Genomic DNA, 18671 nt, shown 5'->3' with positions numbered 1-18671 from the left:
TTTCTTCGATTGTTGATGTCCAGTTCAATCAACATTCTGCTTTCACCGTGTTTTCACAAAAGTTTACAAAGGAAAGGCTTCCTTAGTTAGAGATGGATAAAAGTGACTTTTCCTACAGGTCTGTCGTCTGAATTGTCAGGTCTCTTTGACATCCTCAACCTATGGTCTTGGTTGCCTGTTTTTTCCTTTCTAAAGTGTTGCTTGCTATTATCTTGGGAATGTCAGAAATGACTCCTGACATGTGAAAATTTATAAAGCTACAGCCTCCGTGTGTGTGTGTGTGTGTGTGTGTGTGCGTGTGCGCGCGCGCACGCGCGCGTTCCTGCATGCACTCCTGTGAGCTTCTCTGCATGGACCCCTGCATGCATCCCTGTATGAGTTCTTATACGAGGCCAGAGGTTTAGCATCAGATGTCTTACTTTCATTCTTTTATTGAACCTGGAGCTCGCCGTGTCAGTTTGATTGACTGGTCAGTATGCTTCTCAAATCAGCACTGAGACTTGAGGTACTGAATGGTGTGGTACTCATGCTTCCGCAGCAGGCATGCGGCCCTCTGAGTCCTGTCTACAGCCTGGTCACAGAGACATGTTAGCCACATGGGGCTATCAAATGTACTTGAAATAAAGTAAAATGTCAGCTTTAAGTCATGACAGCCATATGTTGAGGACCTAGTTGGCTACACTGTTGTAATACACAGGTATACAATAGTTTTATCTTTTAAAGTAAGAAACGAGGCTTTGAGATTTCATAGCATATTTAAAGGAAACTTTCCTCAGTTTTGGTAACTGTCAACCAACTTCTACCCCCTTTTCTCTCTGGTTCTGTCTTTTTTTTTTTTTCCTGAATATTGCTATTCCATGCTTTTTGGTGCAGCTAATTCTTATATTTTACAAAAGGCAATAACTTATGTAGATTCTTTCCTGCTGAAGAGAAAGGCTCTTCACAGAATTGTTCTTTTCTGGAGTCTACCTAGTACTGTCGTGTTCAACTTCTCTCAGTGTTTGGCAGACTTCCAGCTACCATGGAGATATCTGGTCATCCCATTTCACGGTATGGTCTAGAAATAGTTATTTTGTCATTTCTATCCTAATTAAGCCACATTTCTTCTTAACATCTCCACTATAATTATGAACTTGGGAACAGTAGAAGCCATGCTGAGATTCCGTCCCAAGGGTGATTTTGTTGTCCTTTTCTTGTGAGTGCAGTTTGTGACATCCCCTGTAGTTGTCTGTTGGGCATGACCTGCATAAACACATTCTACCATTGATAAATATTCACGTCTTCTCTTTCAGTGTGAGAACTTTGCAGTCCTGGTGGATCTTCACGTAGTGCCACAAGGTTCAAACAAAGATTCCAATTGGTTTTCTGAACAGAAAAAAGAGGTACAAAAAACATTTTTATCTTTAAACAATGTTTCTTGTAATAACAGCTAGAAGAAATGTCAGCTGTTCTGAGCTTTAATTTTTCTTAGTGTTTTAAAAAAAATAATGAGTGATTGTTAAGTACTCACTGAAAAGCAGGTATGTACCTGTAGACAAGCATGTGTGTGTGTGCCCACCCTTGCCCCCTTCAGAGACTGACACAGCCATGTTTCATGTGCTAATGTATTGTTGATCCTGTTGTGGTGTGTGAGTGTGTGTGTGTGTGTGTGTGTGTATGTATGTGTGTGTGTGTGTGTGTGTGGTATTAGGGATTAATCTAGGGCCTTCACATGCTTGGTAGGCACCTCACATTCTCTTTGTCCTCATCCCTATTATTTAAACCAAAAATTTGAATCCCCTCCACTTTGAGGAAAATTGTTCCCCATAATAAAAAGGGAAGAAGAGGAAGTCAGACTATTCCAAGTGAGCAGGGATTTTGATCTGAGAGATGAGAAGAATGGCGGCACCTGTAACAGGTGTGAAGTTCACAGGAGGCTAATCTCCACATCTGTATTAATCCTCACTTTCATCTTTGCCTCTTTTCATTGTCCTGAGCCTTGACAAGTGAAGAGGAATTCCAGTCTTCCTCCTTTCATGTCAGCTAGCCAGTAAAACAGATAGTTGGTCTGGATGTGGAGTTGACTTCAAACAACATAGATTTGGGGTATGTAGGTCTGCTAATACATGAAATTTTAGGAAAATTTGAGGGAAAACAAAACTCTTAGGTTAGCCTCATAGCCTAGAAATATTTAAGAAAAATAGAATTATTTTACTGTTTACTACCAAAATGTACTACAGCTCTTTAATCATTCTGTAAGCCTCTGTTGGCTTTAGAGTGAGGTCATTTATAAGGGTCTGCCTAAAACACTGGATGAGTGGCTAATGCCACGTGAGCAGTTTATCTATCTACTAGATTGCATGCCTGAGTAAAAAATTATCTCTTATTGTTCATAATTATTTGTTTAACCATCTACACCTAACAGAAAATGTGTCACGACAATATTTTTTCATTAGTAAGGCTTTCCAGTTAGTAGTTAGCTACTATTATAGAACTAAAGAGGTGGTTTTTTTCTCAGAGGCTGAGGTAAGTTCCTAGCACCTATTCAGATAGCCCTCAACTGCCAGTAATGCCTGCTCTAGGGGCCTCAAGCCATCTTTTGGGCATGGTGATGACCCATACATGTGACACACAGGCACGCGTGCGTGCACGCGCACACACACACACACATACACACACACACACACACACACACACACCCCAAAGTCAAAATCTTAAAAAAAAAAAACAAAAATCGGTAGACTATTAGTAGTTAAATTACCGAAGAGTCACCAGTTAGTTATCCTCGGGTTTCCAACTGTATTCCTACCTCATGACTTTCAAGAATTGATTCTATGATATTTGACCTTTCTGGGAGGTTCAGTCTCTTCTTCAAATGAGAGTTTGACCAGATAAAGCCTCAGTTTCCTATGGTTTCAACACTTCTGTGAGCTTCTGTGGTGTAGAAACATTGTTTCTCTCCTTCTGTAGAGATCAGGAACAGATAGTGAGGCATAGGCCTCATCAGAAGTTTCAAAACACGCTAGCTGTATGGCTCTGGGGGTATAAAGGTGCATACTGCCCAATACTGACCTGAATTCAATCCCCAGGCCACACAAGGTAGAAGGAAAGAACTAACTTCTGCAAGATGTCCTCTGACCTGCACACGTGCACCACGGCTTGTTTGTGCCCACACAACTGCACACATATGCACCACATGTAAATGAGTAAACTTAATTTTAAAACTTTCAAAACATACTCGTCCTCATTTCCTTCATAGTATTTATCTGCTGCCATTACTCTTCAGGAAGTGAGTAAAAGTCAATTGTATTAAGTGCCAGTGTTGAATGATAACAAGACTAATAATGGCGGACGGAGAATGGTATTTGTGATCATTTTGTTCACTAAAACTAATCTACTCACCCACAAATTAGTTTTAAAAATACGTTTTTCATTAAACGGAAATACCAACATTTCTCCTCCATTTACCCCCTTCTAATCTCAAATCTTAGATCACTTACATATGTCTGTATGACTCAAATGAGTGAGTTCACTCTACCAAAGTGCCTAATATTTCACACAAGGGAACTTATCCCAGTAGCTTTTGATAGGTTCTAATATCCACCATTCCAGACCCCAGCTTTCCCATGCTCTTTCACGGCTTGAGCACTTTAGCTGTAGACCTTTATTGTTGGTATTTAGGCATCTTTGACCTAGAAGTAGTTGATATGGAATGCTCTAGAGCCAAAATCCCCTCTCCTGCAAAGCATGAGGTGAGATTTCTTGTCAAGGGGCTATGTGCAGCTGTATTCTTCCAACTAGTGCCTACACTAGAACAGTTAGGCATGACTTAGCAGAGGTGCATGATGGAACCTGCAGAGAGGTACTTCAGTGGTTCCTGCAAGAGGTCTGCTAACACCATTAAGTTGAGCTTTCTCCTCAAAGCAAAGTCAATAGGTGGCTACCTTTATTTTAGGCTCTTCCTTCAAAGTATATGTTCATTGACATTAGCATTCGTCTGAAATAATTTATGGTATGCATTAAAGGGGGAGTTAAAGGTTATTGCTTTACATTTGTTCAGTCAATGCTTCATTGGTTTTAGTCTTTAGATCATCATGATTGAGGTTTCGTAAACAACCAGTCTGATTGCATTCTAACAGTCACTTTGTATGAAAAGAGGACTGGGTTAATATATTAAACATATATTTTATTTGAGTCCAGCTCAAGTAGTCTTCGCACTCAAGAGGCAAACTGAAATGGTCCCATTTGTAAACTTGCAGAAGTTAACACAAGCCCTCTTTGTACTGAGAGGCGGTGCCTAATCTCCCACTCATAGATTTTTACTCCGTCCTCTCAGATACCTCTGACAGTTTAATCCTGCATTGCTCTAGGTCTCACCAAGCCTGGCACCATCAGTTGTTAGTTATTTTTCCCACTCTGCCCATTGCCTGTCTTTAATTCCTAAAACCTGCTTCCCAGAAGGAATGCCTGCACTATAGTGAGAAACTTCATGTGTATTTTTGTCTTACTATTTTTAGTCCTAGCCTTATAGGGTATTTATGGCCAAATTTTAACAATCCCTGTTGCTTTGTGTGTCTTCCACATATTTTCTAGCTCAGTCATAGTTGAACCCTGCATGTGAAGCAGAAATTATTTAATTGCTAGAACAACAGTACGAGGCAAGGCTGCCTTTGTGTTGTGTGAACAGTGCCACAGCATTCAGCTGCAAATGGATATCTTTATATCCCACAAAGCAATACATCTTTTAGCTTCAATAAAAAGCAAGAAAGAAAAGACTGGTATTTGTATTTTATGTAGAAATTTCTGTATGTGTGTTAAATCAAGGGCTTTATATACTGTTTAAAGGGTGTTTGCAGGAAAAGAGCTCACTGTGGCTGCTCTAAAGAGCAGCCAAAAACCTCATTCATGTTGTAATTATGAAGAGTTTAAAAGACCAACCTGTGATGTCTGAGAAACAAGTGGAACAGGTTTGCGGTGACCTGAACAACTCTGAGAATGCTGCAGAATTGTTGGGAATTGATCTAGGATTTATTACTCATTAGATGTCAGTTTTACATATATCCTGTGTATATGTAGCCTGATATCCTGTGGTAAACTACGTTTTCCTGATAATGCAGGAATCTCTACACAGAGCATAGATAGTCCCAGTGTAGATTTGGACTTCTGAGTTATTTTTGGTTGTTGTTCCTCACAAATATTATAAGCCAAGTGATATCCCCAGAAATTTACTAATATGGTATGCTGAAATTGAATTCAAGCTTAACTCTGCTACCTAATAACATTAATCTACACCAGAGACATGAGAAGCTATTTTTATCATTAATGAATGAATAATCATACTGTGATTTTAAAAAGCAAATGGAGCGTACGCCATCATCACAAGAGTGGGAAGTTCACGTTATTGGATCCCACTTTCTATTTAACCCACCACTCTGACTTTCTTGGGTTTGTAATCCTAAGACCAGAAACTAATGAATAATGGTATTTACATAACACTAAAATATTAAAAATTAAATTTGAACCATGCTTGAAAATCAAAGTTTTCACTGTTCCTGGCTTTTCTTAGACAAATAACATCTGATAACACTGTTCCTGCAAACAGGACAACAGTGTAGTGAGACCATCAGGCCAGAGTTCTGGCAGCAGTGACCTGTCCCCATGCCACTTACTATTGAAGTACTTTTACACTCCCTTCTGCCTCTGAGACCCTCCCTGAGACCATGCTGCCACCCATGTAGAGAGCGCCATGGGATTTACCTCTTCTCTCCACAGTGTGATGTACTTATATGAAAACATTCTTGAAGTCACATCCCACTTTTGAAGTAAGCTTTTAAGTCTTCCATTTGGTATTGTGAAACTGAGGTAGAGAGAAAATGGCATGAGCCAACATCGGGCATGGAGCCATCTTTGATAGTACATTTAATATACAGTGCAGTCATGAAGGCTGGACAGTCCTCATTTCAGCATTTACAGCTAGGCGTAAAAGCTAACCGAAAAGCATTTGCTTTCTTAATATGTATAATCTTTCTTCTTCCCATTGCATTAAACTAGAAATGTCTAATGTTTTACATTTACTTTAGGAAGTTTGTTTGCTGTTAAAAGAGACCATTGATTCCAGAGTTAAGGAGTACGTGGGCATTTATAAACAGCACAGGCCATCCAATGCAGAATTCACAAGATCCAGTCCCTTGTCCTTAAAAGGTAGGCAACAAGCACTGCAATTTTGGACAAAGAAAATAAAATTTCAGCTTTGTAGAGATTGCAATTATATTTCACTCTGTCATGTTAGCATAGTGATACATTTAAAAAATATGTTGTAATGAAGATACTTGTGTTTGAGGAACAAAAATTCGCCAGAAAGCCCTAAAGGACTTTTAATGGTAGGCAAAATATATAAAAATAGCAAATAAAACATTCTTAAGGAAACTGTAAAATTTTAAAGGTCGCTTGGTTTTTTTGACAAATAGTCTTACAAATGGATTTATATTAATACTGACATAAATTGATTCTCTGTCTTACGCTTTTTAGAATGTTTTCCTATATGTCATTCTATTTCAAATGTTCTCAAACAGGAGCACTGTTATTCCCTGGGGACATTTAGAAATGTGTGCAGAGAGTTTTGGTTGTCATTAGTGGCATGGAGTGGGTGTTCCTGGCCCTGAATGGGCAGAGGCCAGGGATGACAGGACAGCCATAGGACACAGAGCAACCCTTTGCTGAAGGACAGCAAGGTTGACATTCTACCTGTGATAACGCAACCTTTCCCTCCTCCTGCCTTCAGAACTTACCTCAGTACCTGTGATAGAGATGTAGTGACGTGCTGAGTGACAACACCTAGGGGACAGAGCTTGAATCCAGACCCAGCTCTTGTGAACTCCACTCCAGTGTTTTTTCTGTTCTCTCAGTCTTCTGCTTTGTTTCTCTGTTTTGTTTTGGTTATTTGTTTCTCACTGAAAATCAGCATTTCATAGCAGCCTGTGATGTAGTCAGTGCATGCTGGTGATCAGACTATAGTAGGTATATCGTGAGCCCTGTTATGCTAACAGAACAGGTTTAGGAAAATACTGAATTACATATTCCTGAAACCTCTCTATGTCTAGAGTGCTTACTTTGTATAGACGATAAACAGAGTAGGTTTTGTTACCAAAATTGAAAGGCTTGAGAGAATTGTACTTCCAAACAAAGCAATATTACTATCTAATGTTCTCAACTTGTGGTCACGACACCCACAGGGTTGCATATCAGGCATCCTACATACCAGACATTTACATTACAGTTCATAACAGTAGCAAAATTACAGTTATGAAGTAGCAAGAAAATATTGGTATGGAGGAACTGTGTCAAGGGTCACAGCACTAGGAAGGTGAAGCAGTGCTCCAAGGGATGCACTCTGGTTTACCACTCAGTGTTGTTTTATGTTATCCAAAAATGATGACAAAAGGTTTTTGCATTCACTGAACCTGGACAATCTCACATTTTCACTGGTGCAACAGGAAAAGAATTGAGCAAGATTCTAAGATTTCTGACTCTGGTACAGCTGTCACAATAGGTCCTTTGGTCAGTACTGATTCTCAACCAGCCCTTCCCTTCCCAAACCTGCCCTGGTAGCTAAAGAGGTTACATACTCAATACCCAGCTTCCCTCAAAGACATTGACAAGAAAACATACTCATGTTTGTGGAGAAAACGGTTTACTGATTAAACAGACAAAGGGATCTTAGTCTGTACACAATTTTGTAACCTTTTCCCCTCTTAATTAACATATTGCAAAAAATAAAATTTCCCATGTCACTAGTTTGGTAAAGTTGTTGTTATAAAGTACAGATAAAATTTACTATTTAGCAACTATTGAAGTGTACACTTTGGCAGCAGAAATATGCTCACGTTTTTGTGCAATTGTCACCATTACCAAGCTCCAGAAGTCTGTCACTGTCCAGTCTGGGATTTGGCACCTATGACTAATGTGTCCTCATGCTCTAGCTGAGCCCCCCGTAACAGAGGTCCTGCTAACTGGCTCTCTTGAGCTCACTACTGTCAGTATCTCCTGTGAGTCATATGTTATTTGTCGTCTTATCCTCTGGCTTATTTCCATTACAGTTAAGTTTTCAGCAGTCTTAGCTCGGCATTTATCAGAATTTCACTTCTTTTGAAATCTTACAGTGGCTGTCAAATTGACCATTCATTCATTTGTTGATGGATCACTTCCATGTTCTGGCTGGTATGAACAGTAGTGTTGTGAACTGTGAACACTGATATACAAATTATCTTTTCAAGATTTGGGGTTCTTTGAATATACACTTAGATATGTCTGGATCACAGGGTAATTCTTTTGATCTCGTTTTTGAGGTACTAATATATTATTTGCCACCGTGATTTCATTATTTTACATCCTCACTGTACAAGGAGTCCATTTTCTCTACACCTTTGCCAACCCTTATTTCCTGATACGTTGATAATTGCCATCATAACATGTGTGAAGCAATCTCTAATTGTGGCTTTTTGGCTCTTGTTTGGATGGTTGGTTTGGTACTATTTTCCTAGTGAATAATGAGGCTGGCCATCGTTTTATGTGCTCATTGGCTACTCATAAGTCTTTTATTTCTTTTGAGAAATGTCTATATGCCTTGTCCATTTTCAACTGGGCTTTTGAGGGGAAGTTATTGGAGGGCCTTATAAATTATGCATAGTAATATTACTTATTGACTATGTAATTGACAAATATTTTCTCAGTCTCTTGGTGGTTTACCTTGGTATACATATACATACGTGTGTGTGTGTGTGTGTGTGTGTGTGTGTGTGTTTCAATGTGCTAAAACAAAATACCACTTTCTTCTTTTGTTGCTGATACTTAGATGCCATGTCTGTGGAAATCATTGCCAAGTCCTGTTTTGTGAAACTTTTTTTTTTTTAATTTTTCTTCTTAAAACAGAAGTTCTATGGAATTTTAAATAATGTATCTATTTTACTTAGGATCTTTATCTCATTTAAGTTAGTTTTTACTCATTTTCATGTGGATGTCCAGTTTTCTTAGTATTCTTTGTTAAAAAGGCTACTTTCTACATTGAATGGGTTTGGTAATCTTAAAGCTCAGAAATTAACCTTCACTTCAATACCAGATGGTTATTAATAAGATTACCATTTGGTATTGAAGTGAAGGTTAATTTCTGAGCTTTCCATCCTGCTGTAGCCCTTAGTGTCTGTCACTGGTGCTGGCTCTTGAGCTTCCTGATACGCTATTGCTTTGTGGTAAGTTTTGAAATCAGAAAGCTTAAATCTCTAATTTGTTACTCTTTTCTGAGATTGTCTTGACTTATTCCAGGTCTACATTGCTATTTTTGATGAGTATAAAGTATTCTATTAAACATCAGTGTTCTTAACTTATTGGTAGAATTTGGATTGCATAGGATACCCTTGGTTCTAAAGAATTCTAATTATGTATTTGTTATTCTGGAATCTGATTTAATATTTATTGTTTTGGTGACTGATTGTGGGGTATGTGTGTGTGTGTGTTTATGCATGTGTACACAGTTGCACACAAGTGGGGCTACATTAACTCTGCAAGTGTTCTACTAGTGGGCTATATGAATTATAACTTTTTCTTCTCATTTCTTTTATATTTTTTTGAATAGGGTCTCCCTGAGTTGTTCAGAGTCCAGGCTAGCCCCAAACTTGATATCTTTTTGGTACAGTCTCCCAAATGCTAGAATTACAATCACGTACCACACCCAGCCTGTAAGACCACTTTAAAGATATTAATGTGTTTGCATATGTGTATGAATGTGTGTGTGTGTATGTGTCTGTATGTATATATGTACAAACACATGTATTCAGGCTCAAGGTTGAAGTCAGGAATTACCACTGCCTACAACTCCACTGTATTCACTGTGGCAGGTTTTCTCAGTTGAGCCCAGAACTTGTTCATATATATGGGTAGTCTTCCTCTAAGGATAGATATCCTATCACCACCTTCTAGGCATGCAGCTATGCCCAATGAGATTTACATGTGTGGTGAGATCAAAACCTCAGTGTTCCCAGTTTTGCATCAAGTGCTTAAACCCTGAGCCATATGTCTTCTGGTTCTCTGCAACAGATATTTCTGTTATTGTCTGCTCTTGACTTTGTCTAACTGCCCCACCACAGACCAGGCCCTGTTTGCTTTGTGCAGCTTCTGATGACCATTAACAGAGTAGCTACAGTGTTTAGTATAGGGAGATGATAATGTGACCAGAGGAAGCCAGGAGAGAGAGAGAGAGAGAGAGAGAGAGAGAGAGAGAGAGAGAGAGAGACTATACACATATACAAACCTCATTCAAAGTAAACTTTGCAGGAAAGCCCTATATTTTGTCTCTTCCCTCATTTTAACAATCTTTGTGCATATTTGTGTTGAGGTTTATACTGTGGCCATCCCCTTTCCCAGTAGCCATGAGCCAGTTTGTATTTCTTCCTCATTTGGAGAACTGTAGCAGGTACCACCACCGTACCTTTCATATGGCCAGTGTGCCACGTTCTGTCCATTCTTTACTTAGGCTATCCCTTAAAAGTCACAGGTCTGATCTTGTTCAGCTCTGTAGAAAGCCATCCGGGATATTCTCAGGGTCACCAAGATAAAGACCCCATAGGGAGATGAGCTGTCTGTCATCCAATACTACTTTTTCCTTTCTCCTGTTTAAGTGCCATTGACTTAATTCCTTTCTCCTAACGTTCCATTCTTCTGAAGGCTTTACTCAAACAGAACCTTGTCTTCCCTACTCTGTGTTATCATCAACTCTCTAGTCAATGTCTACTTAAGGTAGTCACCCTGTCTGTAGATTGCAGGTACCCCGAACTTACCCTCCTATCATTTGATAAACATCTACCTCTCCACAGTGTGTGAACCTCCCATGGACCAGGTCTGCCCTGTACATTCTCTGTTGTCTCTCTAGCATGCAGGGCAGTTTGTGGTCTGCAAAATACAATGCATATGTGTTTAGGTGATTGCTTTTCTCATAAGGTTAGGGGTTGCTGTAGGAAACCTGGCTTTCCTTATTTCCTGCAGACCTACATTGTTTACTTTTAATAGCTTCTCCATTGTCTGGCCAATGAAGTCCCAACACAAATTTTATTTTGTTTTTACCAGTTCTCTCATTCCTCCTTTTCTCTGAATACCTGTTATTTAGCATTTTTTGCTTATATTACCTGTACCATATTATATCTTAGCCATGCTATAGTCTACTTAACAGCCTTCTTCCCTCCCTTTGAGGGGAAGGCTGACTCTGGCACCCCCTAGAATCTCCTTTCCAGATTGACATGCTGCAGAGAACTCTCTTCTGAGTGCTTGCTTTCCTCACAGAGTTCCCAAGATATGAGTGCTACACACCTCTCTTTTCTAAGGAATCATTGTCCCAGTTGACCGGTTCACCACATGTCAGTTCCTTCTTTCCATTTCGACATCCACTTTAGGGTGATGTGTGTCGGCATGGCATGAAGCTAAATATGTAGTTCTGGGTTAGCCAAGTCTCAAAGCTCACAACTTTGTTCATTGCTCTAAGAAGATTAATATTATTCATGCTTTAATAAGCATTCATTCTTTATAAAAACTACATATGCTCCTCCAAGGCTGTTTCCTTAATTTTATTAAAAAAATGTACAAAGTTATTTAAAATATCAGTGAAGAGTATAACGGAGATATCAGCTTCATCCTTTGTAAATCATCTGAAAAGTCATTTCAGTAGTCAGCATACGTTAGTGACATGAGGAAGTTTTCAAAAAGTTGTCACAGTCAACTCCTACCAGCTTCACCTCAGCATCTTCCTCTAGTCTTGCTCAGAATTGGGTGTTACCAGCATCTTCAATTTTTGTCAGACTAGCAGCCCAAAACTCAGACAAGAGTATTGTGCTCCTTGATTTTCATTTATGTTTTATGTGCTCACAAACTGAACTACATATTTACAGTTTGGGTTCGTATTGCGTTGTCTTCCCTTCTTCCCCCTCCCTCTTCCTTTCTTCTTTCCTTCCATTCTTCTCTCTTCTTTTCCTGTTGCCACTCCCTTCATAACCAATTCTTGACTTACTGCCAGAGCCTCCAGATTTTCCTTTAATTCATCCATGCCTCTGCTGCCAAAATAACCTTTTAAAAACAAAATTGACAGTCCTCAGCTTGAAACCCTTCATGGTCAGGAACCATAGCTTAATTTCCTTTTCAACTTCTTCTCTGACACAAGCCAGAGTGTATCAGGCTCTTGGTTAAAGCTCATGGGATCTCAGAGAGGGCCAGCAGTAACTATTCTGAAACACAGCCTCTGCTGCAGCATGGGGACAGCTTTAGTATACATACCATTTTACCACAAAAGTGACGTCCATCTGAAAAGCTAAAGACATTGTACCAGAAACCTCTGCCTAGCCAGAGAGGTCAGCACATGTTCAAGCCCTTCAGAACCATATCTCATGTTTCTGTTTTCTGGCCACAAGTGAGTCAATGGAGGCAAAATATCAAGCCTTTACCCTGGGTGTATCAAAATTTCCTAACAGAGAGGTGTCACATTTTTGGTTGAGTGTATGCATGGTACAGCTTACCCACTTAAGTTTTCCTCTTGATTTCCTATTTCCCTGAGATTCCAAGTGATAACAACAAGCTATCAGCCCACCCCTAACTCAGTTTCCGAGCTATTCCCTGTCCAATAAAGTTCCAAATCCCAGCTCCACTCTACCACAGGGTTTCTGGGTGATAGTTCTGTGCTTTTAATCCTCTCTAGTTCATTCATAGCCCATGTTTGTTAATTTACTGACTAAATGGTGAAGTTGATTATAACCACCATATTTTAAATAAAACAAATAGGAAACAGCATAAACTTCTATCTAAGTTTTTGCAGATGCGCCAGAAGGACTATGTAGGTTGCAGGCACCATTCTGGCTTTGGTAAGCAAGAAACGTGTAGTTAGTGTTTATATCTTCCTTCTTTGAATTTGTTTTCTATTCCTTGTGTCTGTAGCTGATCTGGAGTCTTCACTTTAAGTCTTGAGGTGCTTGAGCTATCAGTGGCTCTGCCTTGACAGGTTAATCTTGTTCCTTGTTCCATTAATTTTGAGAAAACTCAGTAGGGTCAGGCAGTGGTGGCACACACCTTTAATCCTAGCACTTGGGAAGCAGAGGCAGGCTGATCTCTTAGTTCAAGCCAGTCTAGTCTACACACTCAGTTCCAAGAATCCTAGGATTGCCATCCCTTCATTTATCCCTTGGTTCCGGAAATCGTGGGTTTTTTTTGCCAGGGAAGTAACATATTACTCTGTTGGTCAGGTTATACTTTGCATTCTTTAGCTTACAGGCTTTTCCAAGTTCCATCATGTCTTAACCTACACTTCGAATCCTATCTGAATTTTCAGTAAATTTCATGTTTGATTACTTAAGACCATTGACTTTTATCAACAACCCATTGTCTTATTTTGACCAAGTGACTTATGCAGTTTTGGCCTTTAATAGCCTCAGTATTTTTAGCCACCTAGTCATCACATGACTTCCTACTCCAGGGCTTTGGTTGTTTACAGACACCATCTGTTCTAATCATTAGTCCTTCCAGCTCTTGATACCCTGAGGTTGTCTCTCACCCTAAAGGAGGCTTCTCATTCAGAGACTTTATAGCAATACTTTTCTCACAGGAGCCAGTCATCATTTTGCAAAGGATTCTGGTAGAAGCTAGGGAAATCTCTGGTAGGGGTTGCCATTATTCAGATCTTCATACATACATAGCTCTCCATTCTCTTTGCATCCTTTGGCTAGCTGTGCTTGGCTGGGTCTACCTCAGTGAACCTTATAGCTGAGTTCTGATAGAGGAGCCCCAGTTCTCTCAACAATTGTTTTTTTTTTTTTTTTTTTTTGGACAGCCAAGAGAGTAACCTGGGTATGGAGATGCCAAACATTTTTATCCCAAGTTGAGGTAATGTGAAATCTGGCTGTTAAGAGTGCTTGACAAGCCAGTCGACTAGTTCTGGAGACTTTGGAAGGTCTTACATGGACCTATGAGACACTGAGCTTACAGGAAGCCCTTAGTACCTAAGGAGAAAGGAGAACTCCAGTGACCTAGACAAACATACCTGAAGAATTCCCCTGACCAATCACCAGTTTGTCTTTCTACCTAACTAATCTATAATTCCCAGATTACAATGTGTTCTCACTTGTCAGCTTTTATACATGCTGCTCCTACTTCTCTGGGAAAACTCTCAGTATGGCAAGACTGGGCCCTGGTATAATCAGATACTGGGGAGGAACACAAGTGTTGGAAAAAGCAGAGAGAGGAATTGTCGCTATTCATTGGTCACCTGCTTCTTGCCTTTTCTTTGGTCTGCTTCCATTACAGCAGAGGTGGAGGTGGTCTTTAAGTTACAAGTCATTAAGTAGCCTTTCATTTTCCAAAACCACACCCTGCCCAGTGTAAGATTCCAGGGCAGGAAAATCACCTAGCATGGAGGGAGAGAAAATGCTTTCCTCTAACCCATCCCCTCTGGCAGTCCTTAGCACCTGCCTCTTAGTGCCTATTACTGAGTGTTAGCTGGTTAGACACCAGTATGGCTGTGTCTGAAAAAGGCATTTCTAGCCATGTTTTCTTCTTTTTGGCAGGGATTAAAACTAGGCTTTCTACAACTACACAAATGCCCCACTGCTAGACTGTAACTGCAGTCCACAGACATCATCACTGACCCTTCCCCTGAAGATGAGAACAGGCTTGGAGTTGTGTAACTTGTCCAAAGGTCATGTAGCTGTGAAATGTCAGTACCTATGTGATATACAGCTGTCTAATGACTGTGTCTTGTGTTTCCTTTAAGGAGAGTGGTGTCTGCTTGAGCTTTCTCTTAATAAAAATGTCTCTTGTTATTAAGGCACAGTTCTTTTTAAATTACCCAGGTGCAGGATCAGTGTTCTGTTTGCATATGTGCATCCTTGTTTTAGACATTGTATCTTCTGTCTCTGATCTTGAGACAGGAAAATAGACACTCAAATAGCCCATCTTCTAATTCAAAGTATCCATTGCAATAAATTGACTATAGATACCAGTCCATTTATGTTTGCCGAACAGTAGGATTTTTTTTTTATTGCTTATTCCTCTATTCTATATAACCTTTTCTTTCAGTTAACATGTAAGAAACCCAGCCCTTTGGAAAATGTCATAAGATAAATTAAATTTCCCTGAGTTCTGTGGTTTCTGTCTTCAGAATTGTTTTTTTTTTCCATGACTGTGCTTTTCAATTGAATATTTTTCTAAAATCTTAACTGAAGTCTCCAGCCAAAATGCACACACATCTGCTCATCCTTTTTGTGGCATCATTCCAGGTATGGTATGTGAGTGGCCAAGGCAGAAGTGCTAAGTCTTCCTCCTCACCTACCTCCTTTATAGCCTTTGGTGCTGGGGCACATCACAACTGTGTTAGAGAATCAATGGGTGTTCACACAAGAAAAGAAAAAGGCAAGAATGGCCAAAACAAGCAAGTTCTTCCTATTCTTCCTTCTGTCTGAGAAATGTTCCCCTCCCTTCCCTTAGTGCCTGATGCAACACACAATCCTGCCAAAGAAAGCTTTCTCTTTGCTCCTCAGACACAGATTTGTTGTGAGCTCTGCTCCCCGATGTCCCTGTGAGTGAAAAATGTGTACATGCGGCATTTTGTTTTGTATTTATTTTCCCAGTCTATTGGAAACAGAGCCATTTCCTAATTAAAATAAATTTTGGAAGTGAAGCGTGTTTCCCCTGAGTCCAGCCCTTCCTCTACACAAACCTGGCATCTTCAGGAAAGACTGCAAACCCGCTGTAGCACACTACCTATATGATTCCCTTCAGCTGCTATGTCTCTTAATTTTAACTATAAAAAAAAAAAAAAGACTATGTCCAGCAACTGCTAAATCTCAACAAACACAGGGCCTTGATAGATACAATTTTTCTCATCATTCCTTGTGTAAGTCAGCTTCTATGGTGGAGCTCTGAGTGCACACCCACAAGAGGAATGGAAGTGTACTCCAGTCACAGACCGAGGGAGTGTAAGCAGCTTCTGACTCTCAGGGTCCAGCAGAGAAGAATTGAGAAAAGGAAGAAATAATCAGTTGCGTAGTTTTCTGAAGAGTAAGCAGCACAGCCTATGTTCAGTTACCTGCTCTGTTAACTAGTCTTAATTTTTACACATTGGCTTTTGTTTTGTTATTGTTCACAGCCACTTAAGAATTGAAATGGATTTCCCTAGTCTGTCATAGAACCTCGTTGGAAGCATATGTTTTCTTTTTACACATGTGTTTAAATAGCTTTGGTTATTATTTACATTTCTACCCATAATGTACTCAGTTAAAACATTTTCTAAGCTTTCATCCACATGCAAAAAAAAAAACCTTAAAAAGGACAATAATGAAAGCAAGTGCCTACAAGCCCTCTCGTGAATATACTGTGGCATCAGCAGAGATTATTTTTCCAAGAATGGGCAATTTGTAAAATTAAAGTTTTAGACATTTTACTAAAAGTGTGTTAAAGCAGCAGTGACAACTCAAGATGCTTTACCTTCTCAAATGTGGGGAGATGGTGCTCACCACTTACTGCAGTGTATGGAAGGCAAATAAAACTCAACAAGAGTAATGGTCCCACTTGCTAAAGTCACCTGATAGGAAGGGATATTGCAGAGTTGCAACACCTCATGCTTTGTCTGCTTCATTTTATACAAAATCAAATACAAAAGTGCTCAAAGAGAATTCTGTGAACAAAACAGAATACTTTTCAACATACAAAGTGCTTGATCTTCTATTGATCCACTTGAGATAGTGTGGGCTGTCTGTGTAGACTTTATTAGAGTGATCCTACTGGCTAGAGAGTGTTCTGCTGTCTTCCCTCCCACAGCCCTTTCTCCCTGAACTCACAGCCTAAGCATTATGGAGCCTTCTCGAAACAAAGTTGATGTTGCTTTTGCTTAGTTTCAAGCTGCAGTTCCAATCCTGCTGTGGTGTTTGTAGCAATGTGAGTCCCATTTTATTTTCTGCAGCTTTTGTGATATGAATCTCATATTACTTTGTCTGGTCTCTTGTGATGATACAAGTTTGTGGTACTTTTTCTGAAGCTCTTGTGATGATTTGTGTCCCATACTAGTGTATCTATCTGCTTAAAGATCCCTTTTACAACTGGAAATTTTGTTTCTGAATTGCTATGTGTCTTGAAACTAGAAAATTCACAGTGACTACCAAATCCTCCATGAGTCATAGAAGGATCTTTGTTATCAAATGAATGTTTTCAGAGAAGTTGTGCAGTTGGCTGAGAGGCCTGCCCATTATCAGCTCCATGCAGAACAATGATTTATCACTAGATTTTCTAAAGACAAGCCACTTGTAGGAGTCAGAAGAACTGATTAGCACTCCTGTCTGCTAAAATTGGAAGGAAAAGTAATGGAAGAGAAAGCTTCCAGCTCATAAATTGGAATAGAAATGAGACCAAAAACAAAAATCTTTTCATTTAGGCATGCTGGGAATCAGACCAGTGCTTTACTGTACTTTGCTTTACTGTACAGTGCTTTACAGTACTGGGCATGTACTCCACCACTGAGCTGCATGCTCAGCCATGTGACAGCCATCATTAATTATGACTAGAAATGCTGACAACTAGCTGCAGGGTCTATGGCTCTTCACTTTTATACAGCAGATGAGAACAACCCTCACCGCTGAAGACCATGATTTGCCTCAGCATGTTGGGAACACGGTACCCGGGCATGTCGGCATGTTGGGAACACGGTACCCGGGCATGTCGGCTTTCTGTTATCTAGTAGTCTACTTGCCTCTTAGCTCATGTGTTTGTGTGTGTTGGAGAGGATGGAAATAGAAGGGGAAAGCGATCCCTCCTAGTGTTCTCCTTGGCACACCCTAGCTCAAGCCTGGGAAGTCGACGACCCAAGGGTCTGACAGATTATAAAGAGCATTCTCCCCTCTCTGCCATATTGCAGTGGTCTTTTCTCAGCCAGGCAGGATATCGTTTAGTTTACTAGACAGGATATGGGGAAACCTTCCCACAACCTGTATGTTTCTGAATAGTTTTATGTCTGCTGCTCTATAGCAGTAGCCTTCTCATGTCTCAGAAGTGGCTGGATTATTTACCAGCTTGTCTGTTCTTTATCACCTCTCCTCATCCCTTCTAGGGCCAGGACTTCCGAGGTTTTAAAGTTCCTAGTCATTGAGTTTTACATGGCCAATATTAATACTCATAAGAATACTTGAAAGAGAAAACAAGAATTAGAGAACTCAGTAAGACCTGCAAGAAGGACCAAGTCTGAGCCACAGAATCCAGGTAAATAGAATTCGAGCATGGGAGCATTTGATCATAATTCCACGAAAGGTACAGACAGGCAGATCCTGGGAGCTCACTGAGCATCCAGACTAGTGTACTTGGCAAGTTCCAAGCCAGTGAGAGACCCTCTCTCAAAAAACAAGATAGATAGAACCCAAGGACTGACACTGGAGTTTTCCTTTTGGCACGCGCGCGCACACACACACACACACACACATTTATTCACACATGTGCAAGCACTCATGCATACACAATGGAGGGGGGGACAGTGAGAGGGAGGTATGGAGGGAGACAAGACAAAGAGTAGAAATGTAAGAGATGAAATGCTAGGAAGCCTATTCTGATTTTGCAGGAGTGAGGTGTGAATACAGAGCACTGGCAATGAGATAGACTTGGTGTGAATACAGAGCCCTGGCAATGAG

The 18671-nt window shown here is 40.0% G+C and overlaps 1 protein-coding gene across 3 annotated transcripts in view; it reads left to right on the top strand.

The window, feature by feature from the left end:
* The window catches only part of Slx4ip (SLX4 interacting protein), a 153115-nt gene that overhangs the window by 97848 nt on the left and 36596 nt on the right, over positions 1 to 18671 (top strand). For 2 of the 3 annotated variants that reach the window (XM_028755522.1, XM_028755529.1), the window contains one exon: positions 1293 to 1382. In XM_028755522.1, coding sequence (XP_028611355.1) covers positions 1293 to 1382 — 90 coding nt within the window. Of the gene's footprint in view, positions 1 to 1292; positions 1383 to 6059; positions 6181 to 18671 lie in introns of all 3 variants that reach the window. The other variant, XM_028755537.1, reaches the window with a different exon arrangement.

Source organism: Grammomys surdaster, unplaced genomic scaffold (genome assembly GCF_004785775.1).
Source record: "Grammomys surdaster isolate TR1022 unplaced genomic scaffold, NIH_TR_1.0 129, whole genome shotgun sequence".
NCBI classification, from domain to species: domain Eukaryota; kingdom Metazoa; phylum Chordata; class Mammalia; order Rodentia; family Muridae; genus Grammomys; species Grammomys surdaster.
This window is presented reverse-complemented; position numbering and strand designations above follow the sequence as displayed.